This window comes from Paracoccidioides lutzii (genome assembly GCF_000150705.2).
Source record: "Paracoccidioides lutzii Pb01 unplaced genomic scaffold supercont2.11, whole genome shotgun sequence".
In the NCBI taxonomy this organism is placed as follows: Eukaryota; Fungi; Ascomycota; class Eurotiomycetes; order Onygenales; family Ajellomycetaceae; genus Paracoccidioides; species Paracoccidioides lutzii.
The window spans coordinates 358,348-385,627 of NW_015440957.1; the positions used below are offsets into that span (position 1 = coordinate 358,348).

A 27,280-nucleotide genomic window follows, 5' to 3' on the forward strand; every position below is an offset into this window, starting at 1 on the left:
CGTCATATGGGGCTTGCTCAAACATATGCATTTGAAATTGTCTTGACTGCCGCCTTGACCCCTGGCTTGTGCGGCGCGGGAATCATTTTTGGGAGGTGAAATCCCCATGCTGATGGCGCTTCAAACCCCGGCTCTAGAGTGTTTCTCGTCGAGGCCGCTGGGGTGCTAAGGAAAGCAACTTCTCGGACTGGTATTTTTTTGATTGGACAGCCTGCTGCCCGGAGCTTTGGGCGGCGGCCCTTGGAGGAAGAGAGTATGAAAAAGAGCCATTCCACTAACCGTCGGGTGGAGAGAAAGTCCCGTTGTCCTTCACCATTCAATCAAGACCTTGAAACGGGAAAGATTCCCGCACTGTAAGCAAGGATTCACTTGGAACTGCATATGCATACATCCCATTTGTTGGACATCACAGAGGTCCCCACAAATGCCGTTTTATGAAGGGATCCTATTTCGGATTCAGCAAGATGGAGCTAGAACCCTCAATATGCCGTCAAGTGACAGGGCTGAGTTTCATTGTCTTGTCTACTGACGGTTTTCAGGCTACACCACAAAACCCAGTCTATGCTATGCAGCCATTCCCCTCCATGGTTATATATTGCTCCGATATACGGCATTCAGGTCTCTTAGACTTTATGATGAGTGTGATGCAGAAGCTATCTCCGAAGCACACCAGAAGGCTGACAGGATCTGTGCATCCTGGCGTACTAAGAACTGAGAGGTCCTACAACCAGGACGTATGCCAATTATTTTTAGGAAAGTACATGGAGGCACATATCATGGCAAACTGCAGGGGATCCGAATGGGTTGAAAATGAGCCTCAAGTACAAGGGAAAGGCAGTCATTTTCACAGACAGTCAAGCTGCAATCAAAGCGACAACGGCTAAAGGAAAAACAGGCCAGCTATTACTTGTTAGTCACGTTGATGAGAATCGTACATTAAAACCCTTCCTATCATGTGCTACTCAATATTTAGTGCAATTTGACAGAATAGGAACGGCTTCTGCCGATGAAACTATCTCACTTGAAGCATGGCATATCATGTAGCGATATGCAGATGGCATTATACATTTGAAATGAGAGTTCTCGAGTTGAACTTTCGGTTCATAATCAGAGTTTCAGGGAGAAGTCGCGAATATTGTTCTTTGCGCGAGGGTCAGACGGCATGAGGTGGCATGATTGACGTTAGATTAGAAACAGCAGCAGTTGTGGCGCCCCCTTCTATCTTAGTTTCAACATCATGTACAGCATATATTCTATCACAACCGCTATTGCCGGTGTGACAGATCCAGCGGTGGTATTGATACCTCTCGTGCTTGAGATTGGGGTAGCTTACATGGCCGGATGTTGGCGCCGAAAGGTACGCAAACTTCAGCCGGTTGGTCTTGTAGGTAGGTGATGTTTGGACAATGGCAGAGCGCTGTGGGGAGAACCATGACGGGATTTAGGGAGAAGGGAACAGCTGGCTGCCGGAGGGCGTGAATGGAGGGATTTATGCGACGAGAGTGGTGTGTGGTGAGGGCAAACCCAAGGCTTGAAGTTTGCATGAAATGGACAGTTCATCGGGGCGGGAAATGGTATATTTCATGAGGATGAATTTTGAACGCGGACAGAATCGAGAAACTGAGAAGAGCAGGAATTGAGATCAAGAGAGAGCTTGTGCGGCGAGAAAATTGAATCATGAGATGCCTGCCATTCCGAAGCCAGATGAAGAGTCGTCATCTTTATTATTTTAAAGCTATTATTATTAAATATAAAACTAACTAGTACTCAGTTATAATTATTAATAAAGTAAGCTTATAAAAACTAATAAGAAATATTTCATTTTTATAATTTCTTATTTCTTAAAATATATAACTATATCTTTAAAAGATTAAGATTAAAATAACCCAGTTTAACTATATTACAGTTTATATACTACAATTAACAAACAGAATTTAAAATTTAAATAAAACTCTACTCTATAACTTACATATCAAAACTTTGTGATTTCGTATCGATACCGATATATATTTGCCATCACCTTAATCAGACGAGCAGGATCCCCTCGAAATTTGGGAAGCCAGATGCGAGGCCAAGTGGCACGTAAATCGGCCACCATTTTCATATTTTTGTATTCTGCTTAATTTCTTGGTTGATTCCATATTCCGTGAATAACAAGCAGTCAATAAAAAGAAAACAAGAATTAGGAGAAATCTTCCGTAATGCCTGCACCCGGGTTTTGCGTTTCTAAATAAGCCCTCACAGATTCCCTATTCAAAAGTTGTAGTTTCTGTCCAAAGATATGCCAAGCCGCCGTTTTCCGGCGAGTTTGTCTGTTAGTCCAGGACAAAAGGATCAAATGCACATCATACAACGTTCCACACCTAGGGTCCTAGGTAGAGGGAATAGGGACAATAGCGAGGTGGCAGAACGGCAAAACAATGTGAGGAACTTGGTACCTTGATTTCTATGTCATGAAGCCCAGCTTCAAGAAGCTCTCCCTCTAGTTCCCGGAGTTGAATCACAGTATCCCAAACCGAACGGCGAATGATCGTTTCATCCACATACTCAAGCCATCGCCGCACATATTCATCGCTTGTGCGTAGACGCGCAAGTTGATTCGTAATGCGGTCCTGCAGTATGACAACTGCTCGTAGCTGAAACAACTCCCACATGGGATCCTTCTTCAACTGCTCAACTAAAGGCTCAGAAGGGCCAATGTCAGTTCCTTTCCAAGAAACCCTGAGCTCGCGTTGGCCCTGGTTAGATTGTAGAACGCGAAACTCTAGGCCGTCCTCTTCGTTGACACAGCACCACCAAACAAACCGACTTTCCCAATCCGTGGCTCCTGAGTCTGTGGAAAATAGGAGGAATCCAGGGGCATCGTCACAGACAGCCTTCTTTGGTGGTAGCAGCGGGTCATCACATGGGATGTCGAGGTCAAGGAAGAGTTGACGAGCCTTTGCGAGCCCGTTTTCGAGGAATCCGTAGGAGAAAATCATCTCCGCCGCACCCTTTTCATCACCGTACCTATGTGATCGACCCACGTGTAGGCGAAGTTAGTCCAATTAATTCTAGGTCTTTCTACCTGGGTGTTGGGGGGGGGGGATAAGGTGATTCTCTGGGATCAGCGTACGTGATGGTTATTTCGTCCCCCTTCCCCAAACTCCGACCCCAGCGTAATTGTAACACGGCATTCCCCCCTCCGTCAACCTCGTATAATGCGTTGGTCAGATCGTTGGAGGCGTGGTTCGTCATATCCAAACATGGCACCATGACGTGACCAATACCAGGAAACTCTAGCGAGCGCGACCTATATAGAGCATCGACCAACTTCCAATCCTCAAACGTAAGCCGGCCAGTCTCCTCATGCCACCAATATCGGTTGCACCATTTGATATCCATGGTAGCTTCACGGAGATCATTAAATTCTTTCTCTAGAGTGGCAATTTTCGCATCAAGCGCCAGTTCCAGCGAGGTGCCATGTAGAAGTTCGCGCTCCTCGATGGTATAAAAGGTTGGAAGTGGTAGTGGTTCTGGAAGAAATTTTACATATTCTGTCCATGCGCTGGACATTCTGATATGCTCCTTTGATGACAGTTCCGAGTCTGAATATGAAATGTGGACAAGGAGGAATATCAATATAGCCCCTCGCGCTGTCTACAAATATCAGAAACTGCCGTATACTAATTACAAATCATTCTCTGGGTGACAAAGGGCAAAGAAAATAATCCGCTGCCGATAGCACGAGGATAGGCCCCCAATAAGTGGAGAAACTCACCCTGGCATAATCACCTACGGCATCTAATACCTCCTTCAAATGTCTATCTGACTTTGCGTAATTTTCCACTGATTCTAGTGAGAGGATCAGGTCACGCGGAACAGTCATCAAAATCTTGGGCTGAGCTTGCGCCTCCGCGTTTAACTCCTGAGTTGACATGGTTTCGGTCGCAACGACGGCAGCGCCTTTATCGACCCCATCTCCCGTTTCCAACCGTTTCACTTCGACACCGTGGAATTCAATGTTGTTGAGCCTGGTCCAAGCCGCGACAGCATCGATGGGAAGCGTTTCTCGTCTCATGTTGATATATGGCTATGGAGACAAACTGCAAATACGTTGCTATTTGCTATTTGGACTCTATACAAGGAGGAGGATTGTGATTCTCACGGAAATTGACGTTCTTATGCTTTGCGATGTTTGATGCCGTTGTTGATAGTTATTTAATGAAGGTCCCAGGGAAACCGAATTAGGCGGTAATCCGAGACAATCCTTGCTGAGGCGCCCCCTGACGTCATAGTCTCAGTAACAGTAATTAACGATTTACTGTAGAAATCAAACTGTGAACTTCCGGGCTTGTCTTCCACCGAATCAGATTTGCTTATCATCCTTTTCTTATCGACAAATAAGTTTCACGATATGATGGCGGCTATGTTCAAACAGCAAAAATTTCTCCCTGTGGTAAGGATTATCGCATCGTTCGCTACAGACCAAGCTGCTCTGTCCAGGAATACGTTACGCATGGACCGGCTCGGCAGGAAAAGATACCAGTTTGGAGCAGAGCAAACGCGGCGATACGACAAATCCTTTGACAAAGGGCTCAACCAGTGGTTTGAAGGAAAAAGAGGAGGCTCAGAATGGATCCGACAAATCCAAGAGTCAGGCCACACAACGGAGCAAAATCACGAGAACTCGACCAAGAAGATGAAGGAGGAGTTTCCTGAGGCTCCAGATCCAATTATTGGAATGACTGATGAAAGGGGCAAGATAGTTTTGCTCGGCTTGGGATTTCTGTATCCTTCTCATTTCTCTTTTTAATAATACACGGCTAACATTATTCTCAATTACAGAAAGGTGCTTGAGAAGAATGTTACCTAGTTATTTGCTATACAAAGCATCTGTGGGGATCTGGGGGCTTTTGGGGATTCTAATTGCGGAAAAGCCCTTGCTCTAGCAATTCATTACTCATGCGAGGCGTTTTGGGGCCTCTTTTTTTTTTTTTTTTTTTTTTTTTTTTTTTTTTTATTTATTTATTTATTATTTTTTTGCGGGTTGACCAGGAGAGAAGGGGGGGGAATAACAGAAGTATTATTTACCCCGGTATAACTCTATCATAAGGATATCATCGGCCAGGTTTAAAAGATAAAATCTAGAGATTTCGCAAATGAAATTAGTTGGGAAATGAGAAGCAATGATAATCCTCAACATGCACACTACTCACATCGTAATTTCCAACAGAAACTATTTCATCTTCTGAAACTCTTGTACCTCCTGCCCCTTCGATATAAGCTATTGGTATATCGCCCATTACTTTCCGGGCTACATCGCCAACAGTGCTATTCCTACATAAGGTTAGCAATCGATAATGTTCTCCAGAAACTGCAGGCATTCCAGTCGTGGGTCTCACTTGTTGACAAGCACGCAATCCTTGAAAACCCCATTCCGTACACCAGTTCCGGATGCAAATGTATGAATGTTGCGGACTGGGAAAACGGGTACCAAGCCAAGCAACTCTGCAGCCCGCGAGAGAGCTTGGACGACGCCTGTAGAGCCGAACCGATAGAGGACTAAATCCTTGAGATTGTCCACTCGACTATTAAAAATCAGTATCATAGGGTAAAATATTAGACCGAGAGGACGAGGTAGAGGTTACTAGCACACTTCTTTAATTTATCGCCCATTTCTTTGAGTCCACCGCCATCGGGATCGCCCAACTCTATAAGATCCTCTCTTGTATCTATGCAATCACTCCCTTCAATATATTTGATATAGCCTTGCTTGACTAGCTTTCGGAGGAAGACTTCTGATATGGCAGAGCACAGCACGATTGACTGTGGATCATACATTTTGGCAATTTTATTTATATTCTGCGAGTTTCCGAAGTCAGCCAGAGCGTCAGAAGGTTTTGTAAGATCTACCCTCATTTACCTTGTCGGCATCTGGATGATCGATTTTATTTAGTGCGAGAACAGTAGGGAATTTTTTGTCTATAAAAGCGACGACAACACGCTCTACCGTTTCGTCCGACCACTCTTGAAGGGGCTCTTTTATGTCTAACTGATCAAGAAATCGCATGACAAGCTTCGACGTGCTTCCGTAACCGGAGAACTGGTTTTGAAGCGTTTCGGCAGCCGTTGCCTCTAATTCTCTGTCAGAGGTAGATATTTCGAATGCCAGACAGGGAATGCCGTACTTGTTGCAGTATGCCGTCGCTTAATGGAGCCCCTGCCAACCTGTAAGTTCCTGCTTCCAAAAATCCACGGGAAGAATTTGCGGTACCATTTTTCCATCAGATTCCCGAGAATCCAGTTGACTATCTCTGATTTCAACCACACAATATCTTGTGATGGGTCGTACCCTCTGGTTGCCTTCCCTGGCGTCGGAACCCTTTCATTTCAGTCCATCCAAATCCACACAATTTGATGATATTATTTGCATTTGCGCACATTGCGCAATGTTTTGTGGATTGATTTAACCAACCTTCTGCATCCGTTGTCCCACTAACATCTACCACATGTATCAACGCATCTGCATGGCGCAAGTCATCCAAAAATTTATTCCCGAGGCCTTTGCCTTCATGGGCTCCTGGAACAAGTCCGGCAACATCGAGCAGTTCAATCGGGACAGATCGGCGACCCTCATGGCAACCACCGTAATTTGGTTTGCATATATCCGAGAGATTATAGCGTTTGCAGGCGCAGTCTACTTGAAGGTAACCGATGGCGCGCTGAGGGTCAATAGTTGTGAATCTATCCTTGTATTTCAGTTATGAAAGATTAAAGCGTAGAGGACCGGGTATCAAAAAGGGGTACTCGAAAAGAAAGGGGTTGAGGGTATGGGGTCGAGGACATACGGGAAATTTCCTACAGAAATGTTTCATTAAGCATTGGTTTGTAGGAAAAAGGCAACAATATTGTGAAACATACCAACTTTAGAAGAAGCATCAGTCAAGCTGTTGTAATTGTTGTGTCAGATATGTTGATTCCAAACATATTCCATTGTTGGTTTGATATAAGTGTTATCATCCATATTCACCTATTCAGAGTAGTTGACTTTCCGGACGAGGGTTTCCCTACCAGCCCGATTAATGGATCGCCAGGCATAGGATAAAGCGTTGTGACAAGGCAAATGAGTGTTCAAAAAGACAGCGCGAGCATCCCAGGTAAAATATTTATTTTGGTCGAGCTGTGGGAAATTTTTGCGCAAAGAGCATCGCAGGGCTTTACAGCCTTCGTGTATTTTTGATCGAGTCCATACACAAGTTTCGGCTTCGGCTGAAAATTAGCGGCGCTAACCGTAATTTACAGTTTTGTCGTTACATCACCCCAACATCATTCTACTTGCTTCTACACAGAAAGACAATATTGTACATACTTTGATTTCTCGCGATCCGTCATTTGGCTATATGAAACGAACAGACACAAGCCATGCATGTAATGTGACTTAGACCTCCCAAAAGTCCACCTCAGCTTGAACTGCCCTGAATAGTGTTGCTGCAGAAGTGCTTGATATTCAAACCATCGCGTTCACGCATGATTCAGGTTCAATCGTCACAAGTAGTTACATGAGTTTACAGCTCATGGACATTTGAGCAACAGATTATGTCCAGCTCTCCCCTTTGATGAAACAATCGTTTGATCAAGATGCGGCTAATGAGGGCAAGTGGAGCTCAGGTCAAGTTTTATTAGTTTTATTATGTGGCCACCACCTAGCAATCATCTGAACGGCCATGTTAATGTTTTCTTTTCGAATCTTGCAGCAGTAATCACTACTTGGAGCAAGTGAAGAAACCGCGTAGCATCGACGTCATTTGCTCTGAACCCGGCATCATTCCTCCCCCGGGAGCCAGGAGTAGTATATAAAGCTCTCTCTCTCTCTTTGGTTAACAGATACCGTGCGTTATCTCAGAAATAGCATACTTGGTCAACCGAAATCGATTGAACCAGTACCCCAATTGTTTCTCCACTTTGGCCCCACATAATTCCTCCAAACAAGACATCCTTATAATTACCCGACGACACTCATCATGTCCGGCACCGACGAAACATTCCACACTACGAAAGAAGACACCCGCCAAGCGGAATCATAAACTGCTGGTCGGCATGGAGGGACCATTCCAAAGGATTCAAACGTGTCTGCGATGAAGGTATCTATATTTTATTCTCGTTCGCATTTTCTTTGCCCATAAACTAACCCGCTTTGACCCAGTCCATTATCGACTCCCAAACCGACAAAGCTGCAGAAATCGACCAGCGGAAAGCCAATCTTCCTCTACCAGAACAACCCCCAGGGGCTTCTGACTTGAGGTCCGCAAACATGCAAACAACCGGTAGCGGTTCAGGTACGGTGTCTGGAGACCACCCTAGTGAAACGTAGGTAGGGGAGAAAGGAGGAGATAAGGGACTTTGTCGAAGGATGCAACAGCACGGTAAATGGATTCCAAGATACGACCAAGGGGATGTGTGCGGTACTTTATTGGCGACTTAATCCTTCTGTAACCACATTAAATTGAGTGGGATTTCTTAATCATATTTGTATACATGATATTTCTCCTTCTAAAAAAAAAAAAAACCCTGAGATTCTGTAGATTCTGTCTCACTTAGCACTTCTAACATGCAACTCGTCGTGGTGGGAATGGCTGGTGCAAAGAGTCTCCGGGTGTTGTGAGATGGATGATTTTCGTAAACATGACATCACCGCCGCCCCCTCTCGAGTTTGAGCTTCTCTCAACAGGGAAAAATTTAACGAACTATAGAAGGAATTTACCTAGGTAAGGCATAAGGCATACTTGTTTTCTTTATATACATAAACACTATCTCCGTAGGTAGCTAGCTAAATATAGGTTGCCTTTATCAATAATCCCCGATACATCCGTTCCGGCCCGCTACCGTAATCAGAAGCCAGAACAAAGATGGGGGCAAAAAAGCGATTGCGAGGAAAGATTCAATTTGAGAGCAATGCCCCATATATGTATCAGGACACGAAGCATGTGTCTACAAGGACGAAACATGGCAAAACGAGGTGCAACTGCATTTCTGCGTTCACCGTATTGGAAGCACATGCGATCTAATGAAGTAGGATACCACTCACTCGTATTCTGACGACGAATACTGCGTACGGGCATATCTTCTTTCGGTGACGCTAGCTATGCTATGCACAGGCAATCTAGATCACGTGCAGCCGAGGGAGCGTAACAACTGCTCAAGGCCGAAAAAATATATAATTCCGTCGTCCTTTTTATACACCGATTTATGAAGGTCGTACAAGAGGATATGCAAAACCTTGATTGAGTAAAAGAAAAGAAAAGGAAAATACAGGACCGAATGCCCCGCACCTCGTGTCACATGTCTAGCTGCTCATGACATGATACTATCCAATATAAGAAAAACATACTTTCACGCACGGGTAATTAGACAGAATAAAAACAAGGAAAAGAGACACACCCATCCAGAAGGTAACACAATTAAAATAGAAGAAAGACAAGAAAGGTATACAAACCAAGGCAAGAGAATGAAGGCGAAAGGAAGCAAAAAAAAGAAAAGAAAGAAAAAGAAAAAAGAAAAATGGAAAAAATGCTAAAAATGTACAATTAAAAGGACCAACCAGCAACAGAATTTAGGTCTTATATTTTTACCCTTTTTGCCTCTTTCTGCGCAATTTTAACAAGCTCCGCATAATACTCCTTATCCTCCTTATCGTCGCCATGCTTATCGCTGTCTTTCTTATTCTTCCCACTCGACCGTGGCAGCACCATGACCACACTGGTCGGTCGCTTGGTGGCGCCGGCGCTCCCCAGCTCAGCTCTTGACGTGACATAAACGTAGGGAATTCCGTGGTCTTCGCAAAGAACGGGTATATGTGATATGACATCCATTGGGGAGATATCGGCTGCGAGCACAACGACGGCGCTTGGACTGTCGATGACGGCGTTGGGGGGTGGCACAGGTGATTTCCGCAGTGCCTTGACGACCTCTTTCACGCCTCGTTTGAGTGACTTGTTTACGGCGGCTAAATATTACGGGGGCTGTTGTTAGTAAATTAATTGTGTGGAAAGGTAATATTTGTTTGCCATCCAGATGAAAGTACGGAAATATTTGTTGCAAGTTGAAATGACACGACGACGGAAATAAGTTCAAGAGAGAACCCGACATACCCTTCTTAACGCTCTTGAGCACCTTCTTCGCAACCTTATCCTCCGCCAGCGGGTTTGCGAACGGCACAAGAGCACCAATAGGTCGCTCCGCGGCTGATTTCTTCGAAGTGATCTCAGCAGCAACAGCCGCTGGCTGCTCGAGCTGGTCTAGGACCTTCTTGGTCAAATCCTTCTCAACAGCCTCAGCAAGCAAGCTCGTGTCCTTCTTCTTGTCTTTCTTGGACTTTTTGTGCACGCCATCACTCTCGGACCGCTTTTTGTCCTTCTTCTTTCTCTCTATTTCGGACTTCTCTTTTGCCATTGTGTCGGGAGGCTTGGAAAGGGACCGGCAGGTAGAGTGATAAAACGACAGACGGGGAAAATAGGTTTAGAACGATTAAGTAAAAATGGCCGCCGGAAAAAAAAAAGGGAGAATTGGCAATAATTAACAAATTTGCAAGGATTTTCCGACTGCTCTCTACTGGATTTCGACGTTTCTGGAGTTATATTGGAAATTTTGGTGGTCACGGAAACTTTTGAGCTCACATAGGTCTAAGCCCAATATGGACTAGCTCAATCGGTTCAGTCCAAATGAACCTCCCAACTCTGATCAGAAAAAAAGGTTCAGAGTTCGAATCTCAGCTTGGTCAAATGAAAGTGTTTTTATCTTCTTTCTCGTTATGCCGAGCATAGGTGGATACCACGGCTAGCACAATTTTGATACACAGGTTGTCTATTCCGTAGATTTATAGTGATCGGCCATTTTACTTGTAAGGTAGCCTCCTGATTTCGGTAGAATAACTAAGGAAATTCACCGGACGGCAAAGTAGGGCAGATTGTTATGTATGATGATACCTATGTAGATAAAGTGCACGATCCCGAAGCGATTTGGAACAGGCATTGATACTATCCAGCTTCCCCGCTAAGAAGATACTGGTAATATAAAAAAAATCAAATATATATATTATCGATGGCATTTATTGAAATGTCTTTTGCAAAGTAGTTGTTTGCTTTCTAATATTTATATGTACTGTACAGCGTAATGACAGCTGACAACGCCTCCCACTCCTCTTCCCTAAGATACACACATATCCCACAAGTATCGCCTTTACTCTTCCGAAGCGCCTTCAGCCAATCGTCCAGGCTTGGAGTTCAAGTATTCGTTCCTATCGGAATATGCATGTCAATAACCATTTGACCCACGTTCACCATAAAAAACGAACATCCGCAAACGGCAGTGAGAAACGGGGGTTGGCAGGTCTACGAACCTCTCGACAGCCCAATTTAATATCGCATATGCTGCAACGAAGGGGGGAACAACGTAAAGAGCCTGGTTGCGAGTTCTTCTCCACGTGTTGAATATGGCGTTGTAGAGAGCGCCAGCTAAAGGGCGTTGTCGGTTAGGGGACAGGGCATAGGTCGCTATCTTCTGGGGGGTCGGGCAGCCTATTTTGATCCCATCAAAGGGAAGGGGAAGCAGTTAGCATGGGGGATGCTGTTGTAGTTTATACAGCCGCGAGAGAATCCATTAGTCCGGCTATAAAAACATGTTGGAACGAGGTTCAAGGTTGAACGAGGCGGGGTCTGGTGGAGTACGGGTTGTCGCTCTAGGAATCGAGGTTGAAACATACCGAAACCTCCAAACCCGCCGATGTATCTGCCAATTGTTAGATTCTGTAGCATCAATGCTTTGTGATATGGTGGTATGTGGTGCGTCTATAAGCGTCTATAGTCCGACAGGTAAACTCGGGAATAGGACATAGGGGAGAATAACCTACATTCCACGCTTGGGATCTGCGTGTGTGCCACCCATGATGCTAGAGATAGGAAAAAGGGAAACTCGTAGAAAATCAAGTATATACTCCAGCAGTCGACAGAGACGGTGCGATTGCTGATAGTGGTGAAGTAACCTGGGGGTTTGTCGTGTTGCGGTCAAAATTTGAGTGGAAAGAGTTGAGGCTCTAACATCGCCTAGCGCTAATCCTAATACAGCCTAGCGCTATGGAAAGCAGTCTCCCAACGTCGACCAGCTTCAAAAATCCAATTCAAACCCAGCCGCTCCAGGAACAACGCATTCCCCCATCCATACCCTGCTTTTTAAACATGGCGAACGCTCTCGCGGCTGTCTACAAATGGGGCGTGCCACTAGCTCTGGGGGCATCTTTTGTCCAGGCATCTATATACGATGTCAAGGGAGGAACCCGTGCTGTTATCTTCGACAGGCTCTCGGGTGTTCAGGAAAAGGTCGTCAATGAGGGAACACACTTTCTCATTCCTTGGCTACAGAAGAGCATTATCTACGATGTGAGAACAAAGCCCAGAAACATCTCGACGACCACCGGAAGTAAGGACCTGCAGATGGTCAGCTTGACTCTCAGAGTCCTCCATCGACCGGATGTTCAGCAACTGCCAAAGATCTATCAGGTACGTTCCCTCATCTTTTGCTCACCCAGTATACGGTATATGTAGATATATATACATAAGACTAACCATTAACTCCCAGTCCCTTGGCCAAGACTACGACGAAAGAGTCCTCCCCTCCATCGGCAACGAAGTCCTAAAATCCATCGTCGCCCAATTCGATGCTGCAGAACTCATCACACAACGTGAAGCCGTCTCCAATAGAATCCGCAATGACCTCATGCGCCGTGCCATGGAATTCAACATTGCTCTTGAAGACGTTTCCATCACCCACATGACTTTCGGCCGCGAATTCACCCGCGCCGTCGAACAGAAGCAGATCGCCCAACAGGATGCTGAACGGGCAAGGTTCATTGTCGAAAAGGCTGAGCAGGAGCGACAGGCTAACGTTATCCGTGCGGAGGGAGAGGCTGAGAGTGCGGACATTATTAGCAAGGCTGTTGCGAAAGCTGGTGATGGCTTGATTCAGATCCGTAGAATTGATGCCAGTCGCGAGATTGCTCAGACGCTAGCCAGCAATCCTAATGTGACGTATCTTCCTGGTGGCGGGGAAGGGAAGGAGGGTGGAAAGAGCACCAGTCTGTTGCTTGGTTTGAGGAGCTAAAGAAGAAACACAATCAGCAAAAATGAAAGAGTACAGTGTTGCATCCAGGATGATGGTGGTGTTGCTTTGGGCTGCTTTTTTGAAACAAATGAGCGTGTTAAGATTCTCATTTACTCTCTATCACTTTCCTATAATGTGTCAATGTATTGATCTTTGCTCCTCTTTTCAGCAGTGTATACAATAAAAACAAGGGTGGTATGTGCCTTTGCGCAGTCCGGCTATCTGTAACCCGGGTATATTCATTGACACTCACACCTCTTCAACGGCGGGCGCTTTTGCAAATTATACTACGAAATTTTGGACCAAATGTACTTGCTTACACAATTCATGTTGCCAACTCTCCGTGCAAGATAGCGGTATGTTAAATGGTGGGTTTACGAAAACGTCTTCTGTTCGTGATCAGACTTTGGTAGTCTGGGCTGCTGCTGGTGAGCAGCACAGTCTGTCTTTCCAACTGCTAGCATATATTTGTTTAATATACATATTTTTCATTTTCATTGATTTGCTTCATGATGACTTTTTGGAATGACTTGAGCATGGCGCTTGGGAAGCATGTCCCATGGCATGGACTACGTATTTATACAAGGTTATATATTTTAATTTATAAATCTATAAACTAATACGTGTACACTGGTATAAACATATTCACCTATGCACAACCAGCTAACACAGGGCAATTAACCAAGTGTCTCCGTATCATATGTCATACGGTCCGCACAGGATACTCAATGCCACATGGTGTTATAGAACCCAATCAACCGGTACTTACCGATCGGCGTTGGTAAAGCTAGAAATACACCATTAAATGAGTTCAATGCACCTGGAAGTTCATGGAAAAGCCATAGCAGAAATAGTAGGGCGGCGGTGATAAGATACAAAATACATCTGCGTACCCTCATCAACAAAACATCGCGTGCATCCGATGACGGACTCGTCCCAAAAAGGTTGTGGTAATTTTAGGTGTTTCCCACGTCTCCGCATCAAGTTCTACCCGACCAGTATCTAAATCCGCTTCACACGGCTTGACGAAGGCCGTCCTGAATACGATTTTGTGTGCCGTGTACATGACAACAAAGAGAATCAAACTAACATACGAAACGAAGAAACGCGATGTGTTCCACGGTATGAAGGAAGTGAAACCCTGCGTGATGATAATAAAGGCGTTAAAAAAGAGGCCAAAATAGGCAAGGTATGGTTGCCAAGGTGCCTTGTAGGGAAGTGTATGGCGGGAAATATTCCGGACGCGAAGAGCGCGCATGAAGCTAAGGTGGCAACCGTTAATGCATGTCCATGAAATAAAGCCGGCGATACTGCTGATGTTCATGAACCATTCGAAGACAATGGAGCCACTGTTGGACAGGTTGAGGAAGCTGAGCAGGCCAAAAGCGGCAGTGAAAAGCACGCTGAAGATTGGGACGCCTCTCCGGGTGGCCCTAGTGAATAATCTGGGTGCGCAACCGTCGTGGCCTAGACACACAAGTATTCTACTACCGGAGTAAACGTTGGAGTTGGCAGCGGAGAGGACGACAGTGAGAAGGACGCCGTTGATGAGGCCTGGGAGTGTTTTGACCCCGGCAAGTTTGGCGGCGATGACGAATGGAGAAGCCGAGGCGTTGGAGGCATTTGAGAGGAGATCTTGGTTCGTGTATGGAATTAGAATACCGATGAAGAATATGGTAAGAACGAAGAGGAATAGAATGCGGTAAAAGGTTTTCTTTATTGCTGCTGGCACGACTTTGCGTGGGTTTTCAGTCTCGCCAGCTGCGATGCCGACCAATTCGGTTCCTTGGTATGAAAACCCGGCTTGGATAAGAGTTGCCCAGAAACCGATAAATTTTGCTGTTGTGACTCTGTCGTTGCCAATAACTTCGAGGAGATATGGAGCAAACGCCCCGGGGTTGTACCAATATTTAAAGCCAATGTAGCCTTGCTGACCTGCACCCGCATTGATGCAGATCCCAAATATCATGAAACCAATGACCGTGATGACCTTGATGCTGGAAAACCAAAACTCGATCTCGCCGTAGAAACTGACAGGCAGCATGTTGATGGCGGTAATAAAAATCCAAAAACCAGCTATGAAAACTCCGATGGGGATAGTATCATTCCAATATTGAATGATGAGACCCGTCGCCGTCAGCTCGAGTGCAAAAGTGACGGCCCATGAAAACCAGTATATCCAGCCCATAGCAAAACCAAGGCTAGGGTCAATGAAACGGGTAGCATAAGAGGTAAAAGCGCCAGGTATGGGAATGTATGTAGCCATTTCCCCAAGCGAAACTATGACGGAGAAGACGATAAAGCCAACAAAGGCATATGCGATCAGAGCGCCAGCAGGACCAGCTTTTGAAATTGCAGCGCCACTTCCGATGAATAGACCTGTGCCAATGGTTCCACCTAGAATGACAGCATCAGTGGTAATGCTCTAGTTGGGAGTTCAGAAGCCGAGTAAAAGTGGCATACCAATCGCAATCATCTGAAGGTGTCTACTTTTAAGTTTCCTCTTCAGTTGAGTCAACTGGAATGATGCGTGGACCTCCACCTCTTCAGACTCATGTTGTTGACTTGACCAGGTCATATCCCTTACGCTTTTCGTCCCCTTTTCATCTTGGGCCAGCGATATACGGCCAGCTTGTTCCTTCATCCCGGCTGAGCCAGCATACAGCCGTTTTAGGGCCGCTCGACCTAGAAGGCTGCCCTATGAAGATATTGAGGGTTGACTGTGCGAGCAGCTGGGGACCCAGAAAGCCAGCGATTGTTCGTTGAGTTGTAAGGGAATTTTGAACAGTTCCCCAGGAAAAGTCTTTCTTTTTTTCTTTTCTTTCTTCTCCCTGGTTTATCTGGAAAGCGGATCGTGAACAGATATTTACCCAAATGAAGATGATCCTGAATTATTATTAAAATGCAAAAGAAAACTCAAGAATCAAGGAACCAAAATCGGCTGAACACCGAACAACTTTGCGCAACGGCGATTGAAAGCAAGACAAAAGTCTATTTTGTGAACAAGCCCCATGTATATTTGAAAACTGGGTGGATCCGGAGACCGGACAAATCTGGACAGAACCGACAAAACCCGCTCTAAAATAAGTGATCAATTCGCCTCTACTTCAGACCTGATCTCTCAGCAGGTTTCCTTGTAATAAAAATGCATCTGTTACTGCAAAGAAATTGTATTACTTGTGAGTTATCTTGGATCAGCAAGCAGAAATTTAGGGTGCAAAATGTTTAAAAGTTTTTAACTCAAAATTAAGATCTAGCACTGCCGACTATCAATAAAACCCCAGGAAATGGGGAGCGCAATATAATTGCAATTCAATCACTTGGCGCAGCCTCCATCCAAAAGGATGGAGGCACCCGAAGGACCGCAGGTAAATGAAGCGAAAATTTACCAGTAGAAACACATAGATGCAGAATATGATAAACAGGCTATGTGGATGAAACTCCACAGCCATGCAGCCTGACATCCATGGAAAACCGCGTACATATATATATACCCATTGCGTCCAAGTGCCCCAGAAAACTTTGTTCCCCAATGGACTAATTTCCTGCCGGACCAATGGCTACCAAATGGCCACCATATAGCAAATGATAACCACCGAAGGTTATACAGTAGCTGGACTGGATCTATGCATGTTTAGATGTAGCAGTCAATGTTAACCTCTGCTGGATGTTCCAAGGTTTTTAATAAATAGGGGGCGATGAATCAGCCCCCATGACTTTGGGGGGCGACGTATCCATGGATCTGTATATGCAAGAAGCTAGGTTGTATGTTAACTGGGTCCTTTACCACTAGATGAGAATCTCTTCCGAATTCACAAAAGAAAATTTGTCGCTGGAAGCTTATAGAAACAAGCTTATTCGTGGATTTCAACGCGCTTCCTCAGTTAAGGATTCCGAGCACGAAAAATCAGCGGTGGTTGTAAGACAAAACTGGCCCTGGGAACAACGTTGGCGGCGCCGACCTCGTGTATAGATACAGCCCTATCTGGGTGTTCTCTCGATCGACTTCATGTTCAGATGTCTCTCGAATGCGGGAACGGGCAAACAGCTGGATCCCCATGGCCAAACGCCCACCCAACGCTGCGGATGCGAAGTCAAAGGCTTCGCCTTTTCTTTCCCAACGGGTGGTCACCTGGACACATGTCAGTCCTAAGCGCCGTTAGAAAGCGCCTAAGATGCGCCTAAGGTAACTAGTTCCACGTGATGAAGGAGATTTCCCCAGGCGGACGGGAGCTATTCGATGATCCCCTTTTTATCGGGTATTTATTTGGCATTACAGCTGCCATGGATGAGAGCGCTGCCTCAAGGCTGAACCCGCAGTTCCAGGAGTTTTCCTGGCTGCCTCATGCTCCAAGTTCATAATCAACACGTTTCGACGCCCCTCTACCTTTTTATCTCCCGCTTCAATTCATTCCGTAATGGATTTCACCTCGCCTACAGCTAGTAGTTTGGGATCCCCTAATGCCTCCAATCCAGCTCCCCAGGCTCAGTCTCAGATCCACAGACGTCGCCTCAATCGCGAGGAGCGAAAAGATATCCTCGTCATGCGGCGGTTGGGCTATACATACCGAGCCATAGCAGAGTATCTCCATGTCTCTCACCGTGCGGTTCAATATACTTGTGAATCAAATACATGCGATCCTAAAAAGCGACCCGGCCGGAATAGCAAGCTGTCCACGAAGCAGGTGGATGACATTGAAAACTTTCTAACAGCCTCCAAGGAAAACCAGAGCCTCTCGTATAAGAAGATAATTGAGGCTCTGGACCTTGACGTCAAGCAGGATTGTCTGCGGCGAGCTCTACAGAAGCGTGGGTATGTTCGACAGGTTACCTCCGTACCAAGTTGTCAATCTAACAAACGTAGTCAGCTTGTAAGTACTAAAGTGGGGTTTGTTTTAACGCGGTTGGAAGAACGAGAAATAGTCAAATGGAACTAATTCGCCTGGTATTAGATATGGGCGATATATAAAGGCCCGAACACTAGGCCGAAAGAGCCCCCCAGCACATCTGCGTCCGCCGCTCAGCTCTCTATGATGGAACAGTCACCTTCCGCTGAACTGGAGACGCAGGTAACCCATCACCAGTCTGAAACTGCCATGGCCAATCACCATTCTCCCATTAATAGGTATACTCCTGCCACCGTTCAATATCAAAGCTTTCAACCAATTGGCCCCGAATTAAATACTGTTCCACCTCAACTTCATCCAAACCCATACCAGCAGCCCATACCTCCCCAATTGCGGCATATTTCATACAACCATATTTCATCCCCTCATCTCCACCACTATCGTCAACCCGTGTCACTTGATTGGCGTTCAACCCCTCCTCAGTACGATCCAGGACCTTTCCATCATCATTCCTTGTCAACCGGATCTCCTCAGCTTCACTCGCTTAATGAATATCACTCGATTTTCTCCAGTAAATTGCAATCTCCTCTACCCGAATATCGTCAAGCTTTATCCGAGTATTGTCCCAGCTTGATTGACCGCCGTTCCGTCCCTATCCAAACCCCACCTCCACTTCCCTCTCCGCACTTCGAATCCATCCTCATGGAGCCTCAGCACCGTAATCTCAGCCGCAGCGTGTCTCCAGGCCTATGCCAAACAACAGGACAGGCTCCCATAACCAAATGGCAAGTTCCGTTCCGTTCCGTACCCAAAATAATGTAATCGCGGGTTAATGGCCAAGGTCCTGGCTAACAAAAATGGAGCATCCACCACAGATCTTAGAGGCATCAAGTCTTGCAGGCACGTCACGCAAATCCAGCGGATACTCGACACCGCTTACGATACCAGATGATCGTAGTGACTATTATCGATTTGCGGCGAGCGATCCTCCAGATACTGCCGGGATCGAGCATGAGTCGAGGATACGGTAGCGGAAGCTTAATTTCGAGGTTGGAGTCTTGGGAAATAGCTACATTTTTTTTTTTTTTTGGAGTTTGGCTTCAGACTGACTGAGATGAATTCGGAAGCAACTTATCATCTCATTAGCAATATTGATGCCAGGACCGGATTATCCCACTCGATCCAACAACCCCTGTATAAAACGGATCAAATTAAAGGGAATCCAAGAACCTTTTCCCTCTTCTCCCCTGAAAATATCATTCTACTTGCCAACTATTTTCATGTATCAACACTACCGATAGTTTGATTTCTTTTTCCCTTTCTTCTTGCTTTACTTCCCGGAATCATAGAACATAGAATTATAGACCATTTGTTTCATAAAAACCTTGCAGACAATATTATGTAACCCAAGTAAATATCATTGGTTAAGTTCTCGGAACCGTATAAAGTTATAAGATATATATTAATTAGCCTTAAAAATCGCCGTCAACTGACCACTAACGAACCGCTACCAGAAACGGCAAAAGACGGGGTATATTCAACTAAGCAACCCATTAACAAATGCAACAGCATCAGCCTGATACTTCCTCACAACAGCCCGATGTACCTCACGGTCAAAGCCCCTATCACAGACCGGGTCGTCTGAGTCGCAGTAGGCTCGCAGGCGGGGTGCGAAGAAATCGCAGCTCTCAGAGTCTGGGCGTGCGAAAAGCTGGCATCATTTTATGAAATTAGTGTGGCTATGGATTGTGGCGTAAGGTTCATTGTAGTTTGTTCCAATCCAATATGAGATTAATTAACCATAAAGAAAATTGCAACTTACGCCACCCCGGGTTGCGGTGCCGACATCGTACGGTTTTCCCGGTACATGGCGTGGATCGGCCATGAAGATAATGGCAGTGACTACAGACATTGGTCCAAGGCAATGTCGGTTAAATGAGTAAATGCCACCAGATGCATGCAAATTATCATCAATTATCACCATACTCTTTAACGAGTCCTTCCTCCTTTTCTTCTTTTTTACCCGTCTTTCTCATCTCTGCACTTCCAAGCACGACAAATATCATTTCCACAAATGGAGCCAACAGGAGTAACATATATTGCATACCTTTATCTCCAATCACCGTATCAATCGCTTCCGTAATGGTTCCGCCACACAAAGTATTGCCTATAACATGCGCCCCTTGCGAATACCCCATAACCACAATTTTCGAATCCGGACACTCCGACACAGTCGTGTTTAGGAGGGACTTGAGTGCCCTGATCCCCTGGTGCAGCGACAGGGAGTACGGAAAAAGTCCCGCAGGGTAATCAAGCGGGACCCGTTCGCTGTTTTCGTGTCCCTTGGCGATATCACTGGCAACAGTAGCTAGACGGCCCTCGCCGGGATCTTCAGAGGTTCCACGCGCGGATATTATTCTTACAGCGGGGCAGGATGATGCGGGGGCATTAAATCGCGGAACTAGGGCTGGGGGAAGGGTCGGAAGCGGGTATGTCAGTACCAGACACGAGTTTAAGATAGTCAGCAAAATTCTTGCCATGGATATTATCCCGAAAAGGGTGGCCATAGCTGGTGAGGGGACGTTAATGGAAGAGTAGAGTACTGTAAAAGGGATCGTCGGGAATAGAAGCAACCAACTGTTGACAACAACGTGAAATACGATATATACGTTGAATATACATATACCATTGGGGTCACGGAGGACAAAAATTAAGGGAAGGAACGGATGTTCAAGACGAATGATCTATCTTGAATGGAACCAAATGCTGTATTCCACATTTCTATATATGGGCTTGCCTGGAGAGGGGAGTCTATTGTCCATTGTGAATGCTCGAGAAATACCCTTCCGTCATGGGTTATGGGAGATATTTGCTGCATCAATAAGATGAAGAGGGCAGGTATCATTCCACATGCACGCCGCGAGAAAATGCAACACTGATCAACCGGAAGAATTTTAATTAATTTAACGGAATATTCGAAAACAATTCGACAGTATGTTGGAAAAGTGCACTGGAACCTCCAGACCGTTTATTAGTGGAAGACGAGCAACAGGCCGTAGAACAGGGAGAAGGGGTGGCAAAGGAAAAGCACATTCATTTCTTGACCAGGTCTTGTGGTATAACTTAACTAGTTGGCTATCCGTCAGATGAACATCCAAACCCTCCATATGTTTGATATCATCCAGGAGGGTAGGACAGCGAAAAGGGCAAGGTAGCAGACGGTGGTTAACCATCCTTGGAGAAATGGGACGAGAGACGGCGTTGATGATTGGCTTCCAACCTCCCTGGGTTGGTCATCCTGAACTCGGCTGTTAACTACTCGTCAGTTAATTAGTTGTCCGAACAAGCGACCAACTTCGGCCTGACCCGCCTTTCGGGACTGCAAATCGGTTCACTCTCAATCACAGTAAACAGCATTTCTACTGCCTCCCTGTGTTCTATATGTGTGTGTGTGTGTGTGTGTGTGTGTGTGTGCGTGCTACGGAGAAAAACAAGACCCACTCGCTCATAACCTCCTATTAAATTTAGCATGTATGTAGCCTGGAAAATTAGCAGAGATCATTCAACTGGAAAGTCACAGGAGCAATCTGTTTAGTTTCTTCCTCTCCAGGATGAAATTCCCAACTCAACGTTGTCGACAAAATGTGCACTACCGGAACAGCGATATCCATGAGCTTGTTTAATCCAGGCAGGGCCAGACACTCATCGTCCGCGGTTTGTGCTGAACTTCAATCTCTTCTTGCTTTAAGTGTTCAGTTGTGTCCAACGAGGCGTTGGTTCTCGTTGGTTGCTTTTCTGGCTAGATTTTCCAGGATAGCTTTTAGCAGGGCTTTCTCATGCAGGCTGCTTCAGGATCTCCGGAATTACCATATCCTCACGTCCAGAATTAGGATTATTGAAATCCTTTAGTGTCACGCATCGTTCCTTTTTTTTTTTTTAATTTTTTTTCTTCTACTTTCTCAGCGTGTTAACAAGTTGTTTATGGGAAACTATGGTGGCTTTCGTTAGCTTCAGCACTTTTGAACGTTGACCTACTAACAGGCTTTGATATTGTTTCTATATCACGACCATCTACCCAGGATGGAAGCGCACCGATATCTTGAGAACGCAAATCAGCGGGATATATGCGTCAGGACCTTCTTCTGGTCGGCCTCTGGTCGGACTGCAATTCCCACGGCTTCCAGCTTTTGTTGCAGCAACGACAGCAATGTCTTCGGCAGCATAGGTGAAAGCAATTTCTTCACAAATCGGTTTGACAGACCTTAATTAATACTGAAGAGTTAGTTCATATCAACTTCATAGCCTGCGAGAATGGCAACCCGTACAGCCGGCCAATTTTGGCTTGTCCAGGCTGTCAACAAGCTCATTGGCAGCTTCAATCGCGAAATCACCGTGAGAAAATCTATACGCCTCTTCAACAAAACTTTTCCCAAGGCCCTTTCAAGTAATGTTTATTTTTTAGGACCGGTTTGACGAACGTATTGTCCGATTAAATCCGTCGCTGAGCATTAATTACTTCGCTAGTCGCCAACATTCCCACGTTGTAAAACATCTTACCCATTTTTCGGGCTAGTGTTGTTTTGCCGGCCCCTTATGATTGTCAGGATAATACTGCACTCTTGAAGAATCTTCAAGAGTCCCCAGCTGGGTTTGCAGAAGTGATAGCTTCCACGATGTGCTTAGTTCGGTTATCTAGAAGCCGAACTTCCTGTTCTGGTCTGTTGATTTCGCAATTAAGTATGACTGCAGCTGCAAAAGCAGCAAGGCAAAGTCTGCGTGGTCTTCTCTTGCAGACGTCCACGTTTGAAAACATCAGCGAATGCACTCAAAGTATTGGCGGCTCGACCACCACAAAAATGATTTGGCGTGAAAACTCTCCCCCAAATATACCTTTCAATTCAGACGCCTGGAAATATCATCGGAGATCTGGAGCAGGGCCTTTAAGAACATCTAGTGAAATGTACATGCGTAATGCAGATTGAACAGCAGACAGACCCTTTGGTTTGCTCATTAGCTTTGACTCTCAGGTGAATGTGTTGTCCTGGGTACAAACAGAATTGATAACGAACCTGGCGCTCTGAGAATTGGTGATATAACACTTCCCAGTTATGGTGTCGAAGAAAACCTTGTGAAGCATACTGTCTGGAGAGGAGTTATCCAGTCCTCCATTGGGCAAAGACATAGATGGGAAGTGTGCACGACGAGAAACACTCCATATTTCGAAATGGTCGAGCAATATGTCAAGAGTTTGACAGCTGGACGTTTGAAGGAAAAAAAAAAAAAATATTGGAATGTATTGCCCACATTCTCAAATCCTGCTATCATATTTATCCGACAGATATTGGGGTTGCAGCAAAATGACAAAGTGAAGGGTGAGAGGAGCATAAGTTTACAGAGCGAATCTTTTATCATCATAGCATACAATCATACTATGAGAAGGAAGAGGAAAAGAGTGAGACTTCACAAAAGTCGCATAGTGTTATTTTGTCTTCTCAAGTTGATTGAGAGTTTCTGTAACATCATCTCTGCAGTCTTGTGTCAATCTGCATGTCATGTATTAATATTTACAAGGATTTTCAAACATGAAGGCTGTCAGAAGACAGTGTTAATGAAAACTCAGTTTGATGAGAACAAGATATAGTAAGATTCAGTCAATGATTGACTGTGCTTGACAATGTAAATACTCATATAGAGCGAATGAACTTGAAAGCTGATCAATAAAAGTCAGACATGAACAGCTGAGACTGTGCTAACTATGCATTCAGCTGCTAGACACCCAGACAACCCTACTTCCAAGAAAATGTCTTGAGGCCTTCACGATGCAACAATAGGGACCCAAATGCAGCAAGGATGAGTTTTTTGGTCCGCAGTGCAATTTTGACAAAGATATCCCACAAAACTTTAACGTTTTGTGTGCTCGGGTACAATGTGCTTGGAGAATATGGTAGTTTCACTCATCCCATGATAAAGGAATAAGAAGGGCATCTCGGATGCTCTCCAAAGCTGGCCACCTTTTCCTCATTCAAACAAATAGGAGCCTACCCAGGTAGATTCGCATCTCCTCTGGGATTTCAACACGAAGATGACAGGCTCTTCGAGAAACTCCAACTGGGAGGAGGCCAAACGCGGAAGAGAAATTGGAATAACATCAGTCGCGAGAGGTGCTGCTAAAACCTATGAGGCTGTCAGGATTGCCTCTCAAGGAGGAACCTGGAGAAGTAAACCTCGGAGAGATGGGGTATCAAGGTATGCAGTCGAACAGCAGCGTCCTCTAGGACCATCTGTTGGCACATTAGTGGCCGCAATAACCGTTGACACCCTCCCCGAGGGGAGGTGTGTCACAAAATGAGAATTAGTTGGCTCGTATAATTGGTTGTGTAGAGAAGTGCCAACGATTCTAGTTCCAGGTTTTCACTTCCCCCAATCTGATCGTTTACCTATTAACTTCGGTATGTTGAATTGTTTTCAGGGTACCTGCGAAGTGGACACCGTTTCAAATGAGCTTGCAACTCAAAAGGGACTCTGGCGAATACGTAGCCAAACGCTGCAAGACGGCCACGATCAGAGCAGTATTCGATCATAACCCAAACTTGAGGAGAAAGCAATCAAAATCGTAACCTGGACCGGAACTCTGGGTAATCTTCTCAATTCGCGTCATCGATATCGTGAGATTTCTATTGTTTCGCCGTTCGACCGGGGACACTATTTTCTTGGTCCAGAAGGAGCGTTCACCCAAAGAACTCATTCGAGGTGTGTACGGGTATGGACACACGTTCCCAGAAATATATACGGACTGGGATAAAAGCGTCAAAGGCTCGGCGACAAACCAACGCGTCATTCGCAATGAATTTGGTGGGCTAAATTTCCTCGTTCACTTCGAAGTTGATTGCTAGCTAGATGATAAGTCTAAAAGTATGCTACAACAGCGCGAAGAAAAAACACCGACAAGCAAGAAAGACCTCGTCGACCTTGGCGAATCCAGAAAACAAATCGATATGGATGAAGTTTCACACACGATTATGGGTTCGTCAGATCCCAAATATTTGTCATTGCTTATCATAATGACGGGGTATTCAACCAAAACCGCATCCAAATTAAAGAAGTGAGTGAGGAAGGATATCGACGATTGGGAAAAGGAGAATGAAACGTTCTCATACAACTGGCAAGGGTATTTGAGAGCTTGATCAAATGTGTCAAAGGATCAAACAGCACGCGTTGCCAACATCTTTAGCTGCTAGATGGAAATGACTTGATAGAGAGTGTGATGGCAATGATGGTGGCGATGACGATGTCAATGATGACTATCTCCCTTTTTAAAGAGCGATACAGAATTTGGCGTTATTTTCTTTGCAGTTGTGTTTCATTTCAAAACAACCGATTTTAGTCATCGTCACTTTCTCATTTCCGAGGCAGTTGTGAATAGTTTCCGAGATTCAAATTCATGCCCTTCATCACTGACATAAGTTCCTATTTCCGACATCTTCCAGGTAATTCGGTCTATTTCGATTCGGTACTTGAAATAATGAACCCTGCGCACAACCCGTAACTATCATTAGTCCATCAGCCGTCGGTAGGCATGGATTTGGAATCTCATATCCTCCAAGCCAATTCCATCCCCGACTTGATATCTAAGTCTAGACGTGTCCCTTCGAAACCATCTAGAATCGTCTGATACAATACATTCCCATTTGCCAACAGCGACGGAAAGCAGCGCATGGTTGAGGAGAAACCGCATTGGATAGTTTCTCTGCTGCTTTGTAATTGCTGACCCTTCTGGATATTCTTTGTGGATATCTTGATTGGTTGAGCTTTCTTGCTGGGAGGAACAGGGAGAATCGAGGTTTGATGACTCCGTAGAATGATCCATGCTACCGCCCAGAGTAACAGTTGAATAACTTCCAGGGCTATCAACAATGAGAAGTATCGTCCCAAAGTGGAGCATATCGGTTAACTGAAGCAAGAACGCTGTTGTTTTGGGTATCGAGGTGGAGAAAAGTTCGTTTAACGTGAACATCAGAGTAACTAGGACAGTTGTGTTTCGTTTCGTAGCCAACTTCTTATAGCCAGTCTTGCCATTCATATCAACCCCAGGCGGGACCAACAAAGAATTTAGCTCTTGATCCGTCAAGTTTAATACGTCTTCTTTCTTAAAGAAGACGCGAAATCCACAATCGACTCGGCTCCCTGTACTTTGGAAAGGAACCAGTGGCGCAGGACAAACCTTCGAAGCTGGTATTGACTCTGACAAGATTGATTTATTCAAACTGCAAACAAGGGAAGACCAGTCTGCAATATCCACAGCGGTGATCGACAGCTTTGAGAATGGCCGCTGGGCGGAAGGTGTGTCACGATTACCACTAGCTAGATCATCCTCAGATTGGCGAGCGTTTGGATTATTCCCCAGCTGTGTTTCGTTTCGTAATGACAAATCGTCCAAGGCATCGTTTATTGAAACAACTTTCTCTTCGCTATTCAGGCTAACGGAATCTTCAGCACTGGATTTCTTCCCATCATGAAGCCATCTCCACACTGCCGCCAATCCCACAATCTCTGCTCCCGCACCTCCTCCAATGCAAACAACATGACTCCCGGTTTTAATAGTTCCTGCGACTGTGGTACGATGCTGAATGATCATTTCGCATACAGATGCAAATATGCCCGCATAGGCTAAAGCTCTTCCGGCACTCCACCGCAGGGCGTATGCTTTCAGCAACTCCTCATTTGCATCAGCAAATGCAGACAAAAAGTCCCGCCGATACAGATGGGTCTTCAGTATCTGGACCAGTTCTGATAAAGGTCGTGACAAGGGCTCTGTTGCAGAAGCTTTATCAGAGAGAAGGCCTGACTGAAAAACGTTCAGAAGCAGCTGCTGGAGTGGAATTGGCAGAAGCATCGCTCCTAGTACCGTTTCATTATTTTTAGCAATAGAAATGGAGGTGTTTCCTGGCGCAACACCATGTTTGCTCATGGCCTTCCCATTGCTTTTGGTGCTCTCAATATTGTTTGTCCTCTTGGTCGTGCTTTTGGATTTACCGCTGCTCTTTGCCTTGGGCCTAGGTCGATCCTTTCCTTGTTGATTTACTGGAGGCATCTTTTCTATACTGTCCTTCAGAAATTTCTCCTATATAGCAATGCACAATTTATTCCATCGTTGAAGCCCAAAGTTGCAGTTACTATAAGATTTTTGCAGTTGATCGTTCCGGATAATTAGTTGCTTTGCGGGTCTTTCGCGAACAAAAGACTTCGAGCTAGTGAAATCACATGACCTTGGAAAGCCAAAGCATTCAACCCTGCAGGAG

General features: G+C 45.3%; 14 protein-coding genes across 14 annotated transcripts; 6 read left to right on the forward strand and 8 right to left on the reverse strand.

The window, feature by feature from the left end:
- Nucleotides 1-2,182: 2,182 nt before the first annotated feature.
- On the reverse strand, nt 2,183-4,060 carry PAAG_04452 (SET domain-containing protein; the record flags this gene model as incomplete). Its single annotated transcript, XM_002793496.1, has 4 exons — nt 2,183-2,371; nt 2,439-3,009; nt 3,116-3,639; nt 3,761-4,060. The coding sequence occupies 4 exons, from the start codon at nt 4,058-4,060 to the stop codon at nt 2,183-2,185; spliced, it is 1,584 nt and encodes a 527-aa protein (XP_002793542.1).
- A 339-nt stretch (nt 4,061-4,399) lies between these two features.
- Nucleotides 4,400-4,855, forward strand: PAAG_04453 (hypothetical protein; the record flags this gene model as incomplete). Its single annotated transcript, XM_002793497.2, has 2 exons — nt 4,400-4,770; nt 4,828-4,855. The coding sequence occupies 2 exons, from the start codon at nt 4,400-4,402 to the stop codon at nt 4,853-4,855; spliced, it is 399 nt and encodes a 132-aa protein (XP_002793543.2).
- A 244-nt stretch (nt 4,856-5,099) lies between these two features.
- Nucleotides 5,100-7,080, reverse strand: PAAG_04454 (GTP-binding protein; the record flags this gene model as incomplete). The annotated part of the gene is made up of 11 exons (XM_015845276.1): nt 5,100-5,126; nt 5,199-5,319; nt 5,385-5,570; nt 5,639-5,844; nt 5,906-6,117; nt 6,171-6,202; nt 6,257-6,350; nt 6,458-6,726; nt 6,831-6,840; nt 6,904-6,929; nt 7,013-7,080. The coding sequence occupies 11 exons, from the start codon at nt 7,078-7,080 to the stop codon at nt 5,100-5,102; spliced, it is 1,251 nt and encodes a 416-aa protein (XP_015699502.1).
- Nucleotides 7,081-8,117: 1,037 nt separating this feature from the next.
- Nucleotides 8,118-8,353, forward strand: PAAG_04455 (hypothetical protein; the record flags this gene model as incomplete). Its single annotated transcript, XM_015845277.1, has 2 exons — nt 8,118-8,123; nt 8,186-8,353. 2 exons carry the CDS (start codon nt 8,118-8,120, stop codon nt 8,351-8,353), a joined length of 174 nt encoding a protein of 57 aa, XP_015699503.1.
- Nucleotides 8,354-9,599: 1,246 nt separating this feature from the next.
- Nucleotides 9,600-10,431, reverse strand: PAAG_04456 (ribosome biogenesis protein Nhp2; the record flags this gene model as incomplete). The annotated part of the gene is made up of 2 exons (XM_002793500.2): nt 9,600-9,985; nt 10,131-10,431. 2 exons carry the CDS (start codon nt 10,429-10,431, stop codon nt 9,600-9,602), a joined length of 687 nt encoding a protein of 228 aa, XP_002793546.1.
- Nucleotides 10,432-11,217: 786 nt separating this feature from the next.
- Nucleotides 11,218-11,922, reverse strand: PAAG_04457 (ubiquinol-cytochrome c reductase complex ubiquinone-binding protein; the record flags this gene model as incomplete). The annotated part of the gene is made up of 4 exons (XM_002793501.2): nt 11,218-11,275; nt 11,378-11,555; nt 11,741-11,766; nt 11,888-11,922. 4 exons carry the CDS (start codon nt 11,920-11,922, stop codon nt 11,218-11,220), a joined length of 297 nt encoding a protein of 98 aa, XP_002793547.1.
- Nucleotides 11,923-12,212: 290 nt separating this feature from the next.
- PAAG_04458 (prohibitin-1) lies at nt 12,213-13,134 on the forward strand (the record flags this gene model as incomplete). Its single annotated transcript, XM_002793502.2, has 2 exons — nt 12,213-12,533; nt 12,613-13,134. The coding sequence occupies 2 exons, from the start codon at nt 12,213-12,215 to the stop codon at nt 13,132-13,134; spliced, it is 843 nt and encodes a 280-aa protein (XP_002793548.1).
- An 898-nt stretch (nt 13,135-14,032) lies between these two features.
- On the reverse strand, nt 14,033-15,778 carry PAAG_04459 (arginine permease; the record flags this gene model as incomplete). Its single annotated transcript, XM_002793503.2, has 2 exons — nt 14,033-15,531; nt 15,598-15,778. The coding sequence occupies 2 exons, from the start codon at nt 15,776-15,778 to the stop codon at nt 14,033-14,035; spliced, it is 1,680 nt and encodes a 559-aa protein (XP_002793549.1).
- Nucleotides 15,779-17,192: 1,414 nt separating this feature from the next.
- Nucleotides 17,193-17,496, forward strand: PAAG_11873 (hypothetical protein; the record flags this gene model as incomplete). The annotated part of the gene is made up of 2 exons (XM_015847446.1): nt 17,193-17,276; nt 17,344-17,496. The coding sequence occupies 2 exons, from the start codon at nt 17,193-17,195 to the stop codon at nt 17,494-17,496; spliced, it is 237 nt and encodes a 78-aa protein (XP_015702934.1).
- A 56-nt stretch (nt 17,497-17,552) lies between these two features.
- PAAG_11874 (hypothetical protein) lies at nt 17,553-19,012 on the forward strand (the record flags this gene model as incomplete). Its single annotated transcript, XM_002793504.2, has 3 exons — nt 17,553-18,005; nt 18,087-18,785; nt 18,857-19,012. 3 exons carry the CDS (start codon nt 17,553-17,555, stop codon nt 19,010-19,012), a joined length of 1,308 nt encoding a protein of 435 aa, XP_002793550.2.
- Nucleotides 19,013-19,518: 506 nt separating this feature from the next.
- Nucleotides 19,519-20,548, reverse strand: PAAG_04461 (hypothetical protein; the record flags this gene model as incomplete). The annotated part of the gene is made up of 3 exons (XM_015845278.1): nt 19,519-19,692; nt 19,804-19,883; nt 20,089-20,548. 3 exons carry the CDS (start codon nt 20,546-20,548, stop codon nt 19,519-19,521), a joined length of 714 nt encoding a protein of 237 aa, XP_015699504.1.
- Nucleotides 20,549-22,093: 1,545 nt separating this feature from the next.
- Nucleotides 22,094-22,542, reverse strand: PAAG_11875 (hypothetical protein; the record flags this gene model as incomplete). Its single annotated transcript, XM_015847447.1, has 3 exons — nt 22,094-22,242; nt 22,307-22,418; nt 22,498-22,542. 3 exons carry the CDS (start codon nt 22,540-22,542, stop codon nt 22,094-22,096), a joined length of 306 nt encoding a protein of 101 aa, XP_015702935.1.
- Nucleotides 22,543-24,063: 1,521 nt separating this feature from the next.
- PAAG_04462 (hypothetical protein) lies at nt 24,064-25,087 on the forward strand (the record flags this gene model as incomplete). Its single annotated transcript, XM_002793506.2, has 4 exons — nt 24,064-24,314; nt 24,451-24,550; nt 24,701-24,850; nt 24,908-25,087. 4 exons carry the CDS (start codon nt 24,064-24,066, stop codon nt 25,085-25,087), a joined length of 681 nt encoding a protein of 226 aa, XP_002793552.2.
- A 446-nt stretch (nt 25,088-25,533) lies between these two features.
- On the reverse strand, nt 25,534-27,072 carry PAAG_04463 (hypothetical protein; the record flags this gene model as incomplete). The annotated part of the gene is made up of 1 exon (XM_002793507.2): nt 25,534-27,072. One exon carries the CDS (start codon nt 27,070-27,072, stop codon nt 25,534-25,536), a length of 1,539 nt encoding a protein of 512 aa, XP_002793553.2.
- Nucleotides 27,073-27,280: the final 208 nt, after the last annotated feature.